The sequence below is a fragment of the Trichosurus vulpecula genome, chromosome 9 (assembly GCF_011100635.1).
Source record: "Trichosurus vulpecula isolate mTriVul1 chromosome 9, mTriVul1.pri, whole genome shotgun sequence".
In the NCBI taxonomy this organism is placed as follows: domain Eukaryota; kingdom Metazoa; phylum Chordata; class Mammalia; order Diprotodontia; family Phalangeridae; genus Trichosurus; species Trichosurus vulpecula.
This window is the reverse complement of record NC_050581.1, coordinates 178,177,547-178,190,356: the sequence shown is the minus strand read 5'-3', so window position 1 is coordinate 178,190,356 and position 12,810 is coordinate 178,177,547. Positions and strand designations below refer to the sequence as shown.

General features: G+C 39.3%; 1 protein-coding gene across 1 annotated transcript in view; it reads right to left on the bottom strand.

The window, feature by feature from the left end:
- ADAMTS9 (ADAM metallopeptidase with thrombospondin type 1 motif 9) overlaps positions 1-12,810 on the bottom strand; it is a 191,911-nt gene that overhangs the window by 149,247 nt on the left and 29,854 nt on the right. The window contains exons 4-8 of the mRNA XM_036738867.1: positions 5,177-5,460; positions 3,031-3,114; positions 2,812-2,927; positions 2,287-2,327; positions 2,039-2,144 (exon numbers count right to left, since the gene is read on the bottom strand). Coding sequence (XP_036594762.1) covers positions 2,039-2,144; positions 2,287-2,327; positions 2,812-2,927; positions 3,031-3,114; positions 5,177-5,460 — 631 coding nt within the window. The remainder of the gene's footprint in view (positions 1-2,038; positions 2,145-2,286; positions 2,328-2,811; positions 2,928-3,030; positions 3,115-5,176; positions 5,461-12,810) is intronic.

Sequence of the window (12,810 nt, the reverse complement as noted above, 5' to 3'; positions counted from 1 at the left end):
ATGAATTTAATAAATTAGCTGAAAGAGGGTTTTATTGACTTCCACAGTAAATGAATAAGTTGAATTCCACTAAAGACAGGGATTTGAGCTGTATCTAGCTGCCAATTCAAAATCAAGTGAAGAAAAAGAACATGTTAGTCCCTTTTAGGAACCAGGCAAGCTGGTCTCATCTCTGCCTATCAAACATGGTCCAGGCTGACCTTACTGAAAAGTCCTCCCTCAGGGAACCTAGCTCTCCATCAAGGCTTAGCTCTGATCCAAACTCCTACACAAAGCAATACTAAAGACATGCTCCTTGGGTTGATGTTTAAATGGAACCAACTCAACCCAAAAGAGATATTTCCCTCACCACCATGACCCCTTACTGTACAATCCCATCCTACACGTGTTTATACCACTTGGCATAGTCATCACTTGCCTCCATGTTTTTTTCTCCCTTCAAAGGATCAAATGAGATAATATACATAAAGCACTTAGCACGATGCCTGGCACACAGTAGGTGCTTAATAAATGCTTGTTCCCTTGCCTCTCTTCAAAGTCTCCTAGAAGACTGGACCAACGTTTTATACATATGGATATCATCCACAGTGCACTACAAATAGGAAGCACTTAATAAAGGTCTTTCAGATTCAATGAATAAAAAAATATATACTTAATCCTCTCCTTGCTAAAGTCCTCACACCTAACACAAAATTATATATAACCGAAGATCAACAACTCTCTGATGAAATCTATTGTAAATGCAATTAAAATACAAACACACAACTAGACCCATAATTCCATCACTGCACTGGAGAGAAATGAGAAATAAAAATCAGGTGAATGTCACTCATAAGAAGCTTCAAAAGAAAACTTTTTTTAATGGATATGTTGGGGGGATAATTAAAGTTTTTGCTATTATGAAGCACACAGTGTCTTTGGAGAATGGTACTACCCCTAACCCTGATCAATACAACAGCCACGCCTGATTTCACAGGACTCACAATGAAACAGATTTCCCTTCTCCTGGCAGCAAGGTGGTGGGCTACAAGTGCAGAATGAGGCATACTTGATTAGATCTATGTTGGTGTGTTTTCATTTTTCACTTTTTTCAAGGATTCTTGGTGGCAGGGGAGGTGATAATGAAGTTTGTAAAGCATTAATGAAATATTAACTTTAAAAATACTATTTAAATTATTTAACATGAATATTTAATAATTTATAATGATTAATAATGAAAGCTGATTTCAGGGGGGACCAACCACATTTAGATAATTATGAAATAATGAATGACACTTTGGGAAAGTTCCTAATTATTAGTATGCTATTATGCTATCTACTGTTTTTGCTTTATTGCATCATTAGTAAAGCATTATCAGTTATCAGATATTTTTATCTGAATAGTTGGACAGTTACAAGAGATGTCACAGGACTTGTCTTTCCTACGTATAGAAAGAGGCCATTTAACACGCCACATGGTAACTCTCTAAAATACGGTGATAAGGGCTTGGCTGTGGTGGAGAGAGGAGGAAGGTCCCATTGGATAAAATGAGGCTTCTCAGGTCCCTTCGATCTCTTGATCTATAACCCTATAAGTTCATTTTCAATTAAATGAGAGGGGAAAGGGGCTACTGGAGTTTTCAAAATGGTGTGGCCAAGCCAAAGATTCAAATAGGCTGAAACTAGATGAAGCAACATCCATAGACTCATACTTGTGGAACCGGGAGTCTTGAATGTTCTCTATTCTGACCCCCTCTTATTACAAAGAGGAAATTCAGGCCAAGAAAGGTGATGTGATCTGTCCAATGTTACATATTGGATCACTGAGCTAGAACTAGAAAAGGCCTAGACACCATCTTGTCCAACTCCCTCATTTTGCCGAGGCCCAGGGACTTTAAATGAGAAAACAAAATATTCTTTCCTTATACCAGCTCCTCAATTCAGCATACTCCATAATACTCCAGAATGAACACCATATACTCTATAGATGGCTCAGTTAATTCTGGGTATCAGCCAAGTGGTTATACAATAAACTTAAATAGATTGAAAGAAAGCATACACATGGCCAAGTTCATGTGCTATGGTAAAAGCAGTACTTAATCCATTGTCTTCACTAATTGAACAACTTCGATACGGATCACAGACAGTTCCCAGTTCAGCAAGACCTAGAAAAGCAAGGAGAAGATTCTTGCTGTAAATCTTTACATGACAGATGACTTCAAACACACTCCACAATGAGCTCCCCTCCCCCCGCAAAATGCATGGAAAAATCTTTCAAATCTCAAGGGATAAAAACATTAGACTTACCTAAAGTATCACATTTGTCATGAGCTCTGCAAATATCCTGCCTGAAAACAAAAAAGACGTGATGCTTTAATACTGAAGAAAAATCAATGACAGTACAAGTTTTTTAAAAGGTCTTTGAGGCAACCAAAATCATTTTTTTAAGAAGGGAAGGCATTAAGAAATTCAACAAGAAACTTTGCAAAAACAACAAAAAGTTTGGGCTCCACTAATCTGGGCCTAAAAGGAACATCAGAGCTCACTCATCCTCTTAGCCAGGATTTCCTCAAGTGTCAGAAAGAAGGTGGCTATCTTATTTTTAAATCTTTACAAGGAAGGAGATTTCATAATCCTCTGGAGAGCCTGATTCTAGTGCTGAAGTTTCTTGACCCCTACAGCTTATGAAAATTGCTTTCTTTTTTTCCCATCCAGTTTCAGAGGTCATCATTTTCCCTCTGGAGGCATCTGCTATGGTCTCAGGCTCTGTCCTCACACTCCCTACACATGGATGAAAAACCGACAAGTACAAAAATAAGGACATTGGCATACCTTGTGACAAGGACAGCTGTGTCATGCTGGATTCCACCAGGATAGTTTTTCGAATGCTGCCATTGGCAAAAGTTTTTTAATGTTGTTTGGGCATTAAAAGATATGGCGGGCCCTTCCTGATCACAGAAATATATGAGAATTCCACATCAGTCGGTTGTAACAACACTTACTGTAACCACACCATTTTGAATACAGATAGGAAAAAAAATACTTTATTACCTGCTCATTATGAATGACGACTAAGTTCACAATAACAATATTAATTAAATTTCCAATACTTGGGTCTTTATAGATAGAGGCTACCTGTAACCAAGAGAAATTGTTAAAGTTACTTCTGACCTTTTAGCAACCAATGAATAAATTCATCTCTTATCCTATCCAATAGCATTTACCCTCCATGTATTAGCCACTGGAACACAAAGATAAAATAATGCCCTCATAGAATTTATGTTCTCCTGGACAGATACAATATAAACACCAATGAGAATGCACATGAGAAGTGTGTGGAGACAGCAATCGCTGTTCCCAGGAGAAGAAGCAGGTTTTTCAATTTTTAGCTTCATCTCATCATAAATATAGTTTAGGTCAAAATGAATTACAAATAACACAGCTAGTCCAAACCCCAGGGAGTTTCTACCTATACGTAAGATTTCTCCACAGAATCAAAGGATTGACTTGGTGTCTTAAATTAAGCATTTCCCCCTCATTTAAAAACTCTTCATTTTTTTATAACTAGAAAATTATTTTAAAATGTAACCATTTCCAAAGACCGGAAAAATCAAAAAAGAGGATTATATGAAGATTTAACTCTCTAATAGGAGGAACCTTACGCTTCAGGATTTCATTCTTTACCACTTGCATGAGATAATGTATTTAAAGCATTTTATAAACCTTAAAGCACCATGTAAATGTTAGCCATTATAATCAATGTTACTGCTACTACAGCTGCTGCTGCTGTTGACCTCTGTGCTCATGGCCAATCTCCAGTCCTCACTGTCTACCTCCTGAATTCTGGATTTAGAGCTACTGCTTCTAGAGTGCTCAGTTATAACACCGGGTAGCCCCCAAAGAGAAGATTCCATGGGTTGTATTTCCAGCCCATGTCACTCTATTAGAATCAAAGCATGGGTGGCTCCCAGTTGAAGGAGACACATTCCAAAATGTTTGTTTGGAAGTCAGCTTTGGAATTTGGAACTTATTTTCCTTTAGTGGTCATGTTATAAATTATATTTAGGTTTGAAGAGAGCTCCCAAAAGTCTTGCTAATTTATAATGTATTAAGGATAGCATTGTAGCAACTACCATACAGATGGATACTTTCATGGGAAAATGCTATCAGAATTAATTCCAATTTGGAATACCAGAAACACTTTCCTGAATTGGTGCAAGGAGATGTTTCCTGGGTGCCAGATACCAGGAGTACCTTGTATGGTGTGGGCCAGGGATTCTAGCAGGGGAGAGGGGAGGCGCAGACAGAAGGGCTTCATATAGGGTTAAGGGCTACATGCAGGAAACTGAAGTAAGGGACTTAGGTGATCAGATTCTAGGGTGAGGGCATGGAAGGACTTCAGTTAGGGCTCTAACACAGGGAAGGGGAAGAATTGGGTGAGGAACTCAGGTGTTTGGGTTCTAGGGCAAGGAGCCAGGAAGGACAGAGGGTACCAGTGAGGAGTGAGAAAAGGAGCTCTCTGGAGGCCACTGGAGGAATAAGAGACCTTCCAGAAACTGAGTGGTAGAGTGGTGTAATGGTGTAACAAAAGAAGTACTAGGTTTGCACATGGATGATGTGGGTTCAAATCCTGGTTCTGCCACTTACTAACTGTGTCACGTTGGACAAATAATTTGATATCTCTGGGACTTAGTTTCCTCCTATATAAAGTGTAGAGATTGGAGTATGTGACTTCTAGTGTCTCTTCAAACTCGAGGGGGTAAAAACAGGGGTTTCAGATTTCCCCTTCTCCTCTTCTCTTTTCTCCACCCTCCTGAGAATTCCACCATTGCAGAATCCCACCAGACTATGCCTGGTGCTACAGTGAGAAGGAGGGATGGAACTTGTCTCATAGGGAGGGAAAAGAGGGCATCGAGGGATGGGGAGGGGGTGGGATTAGCAGGAGGGAGGGAGAAAAGAAAGGAAGCCCAGCAGAAGCAAAGGGGAAAGGAGAGCTCCTTCAGCCAGATTTGGCTGGCTGCCATTTATATCTGAGAGTGGAACTGCCTGGAACTCTTGCTCAACGAATAGTGTCAAGTTTCGTCCAATTACTTTCCTGACGCGGTTAAGCTACGGACATGCCTGCTGAACATAGCTCCATGCCTCCTCCCCAAAGGCCACAATGGATGACTTGAATTACCTCATTCCCCATACTTACTATTGACATTAAGGTTAAAATGTAGTGTTGCAGATTTGCTCCGTGATAGGCAACCATTCTGCTATCTGCAACCACCATCACTTCCACAAACCGAGGATACGATAAAAACCGTTTCGTCCTCCTGTGGCTCTTTCTCCCACTCATGCTCTCAGTCTTGTTACCATGAGGGGAAAATGGTTTTGCTGCCAAGCTGCTTTTTAATATCTCCACATCATCCGATAGCATGCCCCGGTCTTGCCATTTTCTCGTGTGGGTTTTCTTCCTTCTGCCGCCATGTTTATGTTCTGCAGGAAAAGAGATGCTGTAGATAACATTTCAGCTGAGATCCTTTTCCTATGAAGGACTACATTGGGTACTTCATAAAAATGCTATGGTTCAACTCTTATTTCCTTCCTCATGGGAACTATGGGTGCTACATACACTGGGCTGATAAGATCACTGAAGAGCCAAGAAGGACAGGGCCAAGGGGACTCTGCTCCAAGGTGCGAAATTGAGAAGGCACTGACAGCATTTGCCACCCATCCTTCAGGAGCATCAAAAAAAAAAAACCCAAAACCAAAATACTGAATTAAGCATGACATTAGCAAAAACAATTACTTAAAATAGGAAGGTCCTTACTTTTCCTCTACCCTCCGCCTTTATGGCAACCCCTCCTGTGCCATGCTGCCTCAAATATAGGTGCTTCATAAATACTTGTCAGAAAAAGGCATATGTATTTATTAGGTGCTTACTACATACCAGAAGCACTTTAAAATATTTTTTCTTTGATTCTCATAACAATTCCATGAGGTAGATGCCATTATCACCATTTTGCAGTGAAGGCAACTGAGGCAGACAGAAGTTAAATAATTTGCTGAGGTCACACAGTGATCTAGCAAGTGTCTGGGGGTGAGGGAATCGCCACCAGTCCAAAGACTTCCCAAACAGAGCCCTCCATCATGGCAGTGATTTTGCTTGAAGAAATTCAGTCATCATCTTTATCAAATTAATACTGGTATTTCAAATTAAAATTCTGAGAGGCATTTTTCTGCGAAGGCATCCTTTTGTATAATAATTAGTTATTTTAATACTACCCTTACTATATTATAAATTAATAAAACAGGAGCTATCTTCAAACCTAAATATAATTTATAACATGATTACGAAGGGAAAGTGAGCTCCAAATTCCAAACTGTTGACTTCCAAACAAACATTTTGGAATCTGGAATACCTAATTAACTGGTAACTTTTAATTAGCCGCAGGGAGCAGTTTACATGAATGCTCACTTCAGTTATTAAAGAATCAAGCTTGAGCTTGAGGGGTAAATCGAGTATGAATCTTTTCAGCTAGAAGCTTGACTGGGCTTGCTGCTTTCTCCTCTCACTGTTCTCCAATATAGAAAGAGTGGAGGTCAATAACTGGGCCACCGAGGCCTGAAAAATAATGAGCAGAACATGGCAGATGCTCTGTTTTGGATAACCAATTAGGTACAATGTAAAGAGGCCTAAATAAGATGATCGGAAGTAGGCTAATGAACAATACAAAAGAGCTATAGAAAATTGAAAACAATATCTACTCTTGTGAGAGCAGGACTATGGAGATTTGATGCCTCAGAATTTATTTAATTGGATTATTACAGTTAGCACTTCAGCAACTATCAGTAAACTCACAGAGTACACAGAATAGTGCCATGGAGAAACAGTACCAGATCAGCTCTATTTATCTAGAACTCTATCCAGGCCTGGAGTCAGGAAGACTCATCTTCCTGATTTCAACTCTGGCCTCAGACACTTACTAACTGTGTGACCCTGGGTGAGTCACTTCACCCTGTTTGCCTCAGTTTCCTCATCTGTAAAATGAGCTAGAGAAGAAAATGGCAAACCACTCCAGTATCTTTGCCAAGAAAACCCCAAATGGGGTCATGAAGAGTTTGAAATGACTGAACTACAACATAAAATCAAATCAAATCTATCTAGAACTCTCCCAGGTCCCAGGTCTAGCAGTTTCCTTTCTATCTACTATATATATATATGTGTGTATATATGTATACACACACACATACACACACACATACACACACGTATATATACATATATATGTGTGTGTGTGTGTGTATATATATATGTATATCTTGTATGGCCTAGATATTTATACATTATGCTCCCTCATTGGAATGTAAGTTTCTTGAGGTCAGGGTCTATGTTTGACTTTGTTTGTATCTCCTGGTACAGAGTAAGCACTTAATGACAGACATGCCTTTAAACTGTCAATGTTCAGGGTCATGGGTTGGATGAGATGACCCTAGGGGTCCCTTCCAACTCTATGACTCTGGAATTTCATTTGGAAGGAAATCTATGCAGACCAGAAGCTCTTAACCTTTTTTACATAATGGACCTCCTTGGAAATCTAATGAAGCTAGGGACTCCTTCTCTGAATCATGCTTTAGAAGCATAAAGTAATTTACATAAAATTACAAAGGAATATTGAAATAGATATCCAAATACTGAAAAGAAAAAGAAAAAAAGCTTACAGATCCCAGATTATGAACCCCTCTCTAAAGTGTTCAGGACACTGTACATGTGTTAAGTCTTTTGGACCGCTAAGAACAAATGTAGTTATGTACCTATGAAAGAGAGGGGTCGTTGGCCCTAGGAAAACTCTGGATTAATAAGCATGCTGATATAAAATGAGGCTCATGTATCTGAGTAATAAAATTGAAGAAATGAAGGGAAGAATCATAAAAAGACGCTCCAGTCATCAGCACGCAATAAAGCATGTCAGCACACATTACCAAGAAGTCATTTCATTCACGAGTAATCTGTGTAACAAAGACATTTTCTCCTGTGTCTTATGAGGTATGACAAAGCAGAAATCATGTTGGTTCTCTAATAAAAGCTGAAGCAATATTCTCGCACACAGCAGGCTTCAGCATCATTAAGTGTACTTTTTTTGGATGAACCAGAATCATATTCATCTACTCTATGCCCCAGCTAATTACTAGTAAGCTAATAACACTTTAATTCAATTCAACAAACATTTATTTATAAAGCATTTGGCTATGTCTGTGAGGCACTACAGAACCTTCTGGGGATTATAAGACAAAAACCAAAAACTGGCCCCTGCCTTCAAGAAGCTTACATTCTACAAGGGGCTGAAAGAATGTGCACTTAGCTTACACACACACACACACACACACACACACACACTCAGGCACATATAGGTACATAAATAAAGATAACTACTGGAGATGAGGGAAAATTTGCCAACGTTTAGCACATCTACAAAATCTATTTGTCAATAGAATGATAAGTAAACATTAGTAAGAAGAATGCTTAAAAGGTTCAAAGTTAAAGGGTTGTGTTCTACTAAAATGAAAACTACCCCCCTGTAATTCTCCTGGAATGATGGTCTCTCGGGGGATGGTACAATGACTCCTATGATAAGACTCTTGCATATGTCATCCTGCCCATAGTGTCGCTAGAATGGATTTCACAAGAAAATCTTACTCTCACATGAAGGTAAGATGAAACCCTATGTCATACTTATTACTCAATATTGGGGGTGGGGAGGAGTGCTGGGCAGACATACCTGAGAAGCAATGTCCTAACTCAGGGCAGAGAGACTGGGATGTTGTCCCAGGCACAGAAAAAGAGGGGGCTTCTTCCAGGGAAAGGCGTGTGCTTACAGCAGCATGCCTCCACTCCACCAATTGATCAATCGACAAGTACTTATGAACGGTCTCCTATGTTCCAGGCATAGTGCTAGGCACTGAAGATATAAGTACAAGAAATGAAATAATCCTTACCCTCAAGGAGCTTACATTCTCACCCTAGGCTGCCATTTGCAGGTCCATTCACCATAGTGCCTCTCTCTAAAGCCACCATACCAAATGCCTCACAGGCCAAACTCTCTTTCAAGTGGCATTGACCCCTCCCAAACCCCTTAGGAAAGAATTCCTAGGGATCTCCTTACTGGTGCATGCTAGCAAATTTAAAAACAGAAAATTTTTCTTTTTCTTTTTGGACTCTTGCTCAACAGAACTTTATAGGGCCTGGTTTTTCTTATTAATCACCTGAAATTTGCCTTCTAAACCAGCATTCTGATCCCTATTGCAACTCACGTGTGTGAGTTCTTTCAAAGAAGAAAATGTTTTCAAAGTGTTTTGCAAGCCTTTAAGCTCTATTTGGAGGCCAGCAATTCTGAGTTGCATTACAGACATTACAGGTGTAACAAATAGCTTGGATGGGCTTGGAGTCAGGAGGGACTGGATTCAAATCCAGATCTTGAGTTATTGATCAGCAAAAAAAACAAAAAAAAAAAACAAAAAACAAAGTCCCATTACAGCTCTTTAATTTGTAATGGGTATCAGGAGGCAAACTCCAGGTAGTCAGGAAGCAAAATCAGGATAAGAGATGAATTTATTCATTGGTTGCTAGGTGGCATAATAGAGCTCTGGGTCTAGGATCAGAAGGCTCTGAGTTCAAAACTAGTTTCAGACACTTACTAGGTGTGTGACCTTGAGCAAGTCACTTAACCTGTTTTTCTAAGCTTTCTCAACTGTGAAAATGGGGATGATAATAACATGTACCTCCCACAATTATTTTGCGGATCAAATAAGATAATATTTATAACGTGCTGAACACAGTGTCTGGCAAAAGCAGGCAGCATAGAAAAGCTAGTGGTTGTTATCAATATTATTATTAGTAGCAGTAAAAGTAGAAGTAGTGGCAGTATCTTTCTATTTTAAACTTTTGTATAGATACGTAAGCAAGTTCAAGAATGTCCTGACTGTTTCACATGTTCCAAGTCACTGCCTATTTTTCCAGTTCTAGGTAAAGAGGCTCCTAACCTTCTAGTGCAACCTGGGACTTGGTTCTCCTAACAGAATGGCTGCATCACCAGGAAGATGAAGGCAATCTGACCACCAAACATAAGTTACTCTAGAATCACAGAATGTCAGTGCTAGGAGATAGGAGAGACTTTTAACACTAGGAGGACCAGGCACATTGATAAGGAAATCTATTTGATAATAAATACGTTCTTTCTCCTATCTATGTAGATGTACTCAAAATATAAATAATTACAAGCTGATGTTTCAGTTTTATATCACAATAACCATTTTCATCATATTATCTCTATTGTTTTTGCCTGGAGGATAAAAATGCATCGCACCAATGGACATAACTTGGTCCTTCAAGATATTCATGAATTCAAGTTTTTCTTGTGGGAGGAAGTATGCCCCAACTCCCCCATTTTACAGATTAGGAAACTGAGGTATTGGGAAGGGGAATGACTTGCTGAGGGTCACTCAGGAGCCAGCAGAGCAGCGATTACTATTTGGTTCTCCTGATTCCCAGTCCAATATATAATCTGGTAAACTACTCACGTTTAATTTAAATTTCTGTGACTGCCCTAAAAAATAATTGTCTACTTTACATTAACTTTTTCTTTAGGATACATCACTTGTACTACTTAATAAATTTACCTTGATTCACTTTTGTTTCCTACCTCCATGCATTTTCATTGGTTGTCCCTATGCCTGGAATGCCCTTCTTACTCCCCGCTGCCTCTTAGAAGGCCCTAGAAGGCCCTCGGCTAAGTTGCAGCCTCTTGAAGAAGATTTTCTTGACCTGCCCTATAATCCATTAGTGCTCCCCCAACCCCCATCCCCAAATTAACTTGTATTTCCCTATCTGTGTGCTTGTTGTTTCCCCCAATAGAATATAAGCCCCATGAGGGCAGAGACTGTTTCCATTTTGTGTTGATGTCGCCAGCGCCTTTCAGAAAACAGATGCTGAATGAATGCTTGTTAAATTGAATTGAATTTCTGATAACCAAAACAAGAATGGTGTACACACACACACAGTTGCTTCCCAGCCAAGATTCTTAAGCAGTCTTTCTTAATTTGTTAGTATGAATGTTTTAAGTTAACCTAATTTTGGAGAACAATCCCTATGGACAACTGGACCCTCTCTTTCAACTCATTAACCTATTCTTTGATAACAATCATCTTAGCTTAGGAGATACGAATGCTCCCTTTAATAGCCGAGAAGTTAATTATTGTAAACCTTCCTAAGACTGATCAAAATTTAACTGAGTTCCCTTGAGGCAGGGCAGTAAAAATGCCTTGTGACCTAAGAGCCAGGAATCCTTAGTTATTGTAAATTACAGGCCCTCTACCAGTCAGAATGATGAATAGTATGTTGGAAAAACACATCAGCTTTAGATGAATTTGTTTTCAAATGAAAGGAGAGTTGAAAGGGCCTCAGAAAAGTTCAGATTGTACCAGAAGGAAGAAGCAACCAGAAGGGATACAACATCCTTCCCCCTAACATATGCACCAAGTTGTCAAATGTCCCTTTCTTGAAGATCCCCAAGAAAGGGGTGTCTGGGGAAGCCCATTCCAACCCCCCTTTCAAGTGATGGCCCTTCAGACACTTGAAGACAACAACTGGGCCCTCCCTGCATCATCTCTTCTCCAGGCTAAATATACCCAGTCCCTTCAAGAGGTCCTTATATGGTATGATCTTGAGGGTGGGCATTCCAGCTTATCAATGCTATTCCTAAAACATGGTGACCAAAAGAGAACGAAATACTATGGATCTATGGACATGTTTCTGACCAAAGTTGAGGATGATCACCAGAGCAGGTTAGGATTCCATGGGCTTTCTTGGCTGTCATTCATAGTGAGCTTGTAGTCCACTAAAACCCTCAGATCTCTTTCAAATTGCCATCCAGAAAAGCCCCCATCCACTTTGTTTTTTGAGGCATTTAGGGGGCAGAGTTGATAGAGCCTTGGACTTGGGGTCAGGGAGAACTCAGTATAATTCTGGCCTTTGATTTATATTTACATAATCATACAGTTTTATATATTATGTTATATATAATGATTTATATTACATTTACAATTTGTATTTATACAGCTTTTATATTTATATAATGTAAATATATATTATACTATATATTCATACTACATATTATACTGTATAATATATAAGTGTATTATATAAATATATTTACATTTATATATTTGTCCTGGGCAAATCACTTAACCTTTGTCTGCCTCAGTTTCTTCTTCCTCCCAGAGATGTTAGGAGATAAAATAAGGAATATGCAAAATGCTTAGCATGGTGCCTGGCACATAATAGGTGCTTAATAAATGCTTGTTGTCTTCCTTCCTTCCTTCCTCTTGATTTTTTTTAACCTCTAATGAGATTTTAAATTTGCCCTTTTCAATTTGATTGGATTTGACTGCATGTTCTGGACTGTCAAAGTGTTTCTGAATCCTCATCCCCATTGTGTTATCTATCCCTCCCAGCTTTGTGCCATGTGCAAATTGTATAAGCATGTCATTTATGCATATGAGATCTTTCTCCTTTACTCAAAATGGTGAAGAGAGCAGCTAAGAGTATCCTACTGAACCCCAAAGTAGAAAGAGATGAGAAAGTTTTTCCATAATAGTAACCTCCCTCTCCAATACCTTGATGGCCACTTTATCTTATGGAAGAAGAACTCAGTTTCAGGTGCCTTCAATTTCAGCCTGATTCAATAAACACTTTAAAGCATTGATGAGAGGGGACACATGGTGTTTCATTGAGAATACCAAATCCATTATAAAGCTCTATGATGCTGTCCATGTGGGAACTCCCTCCAC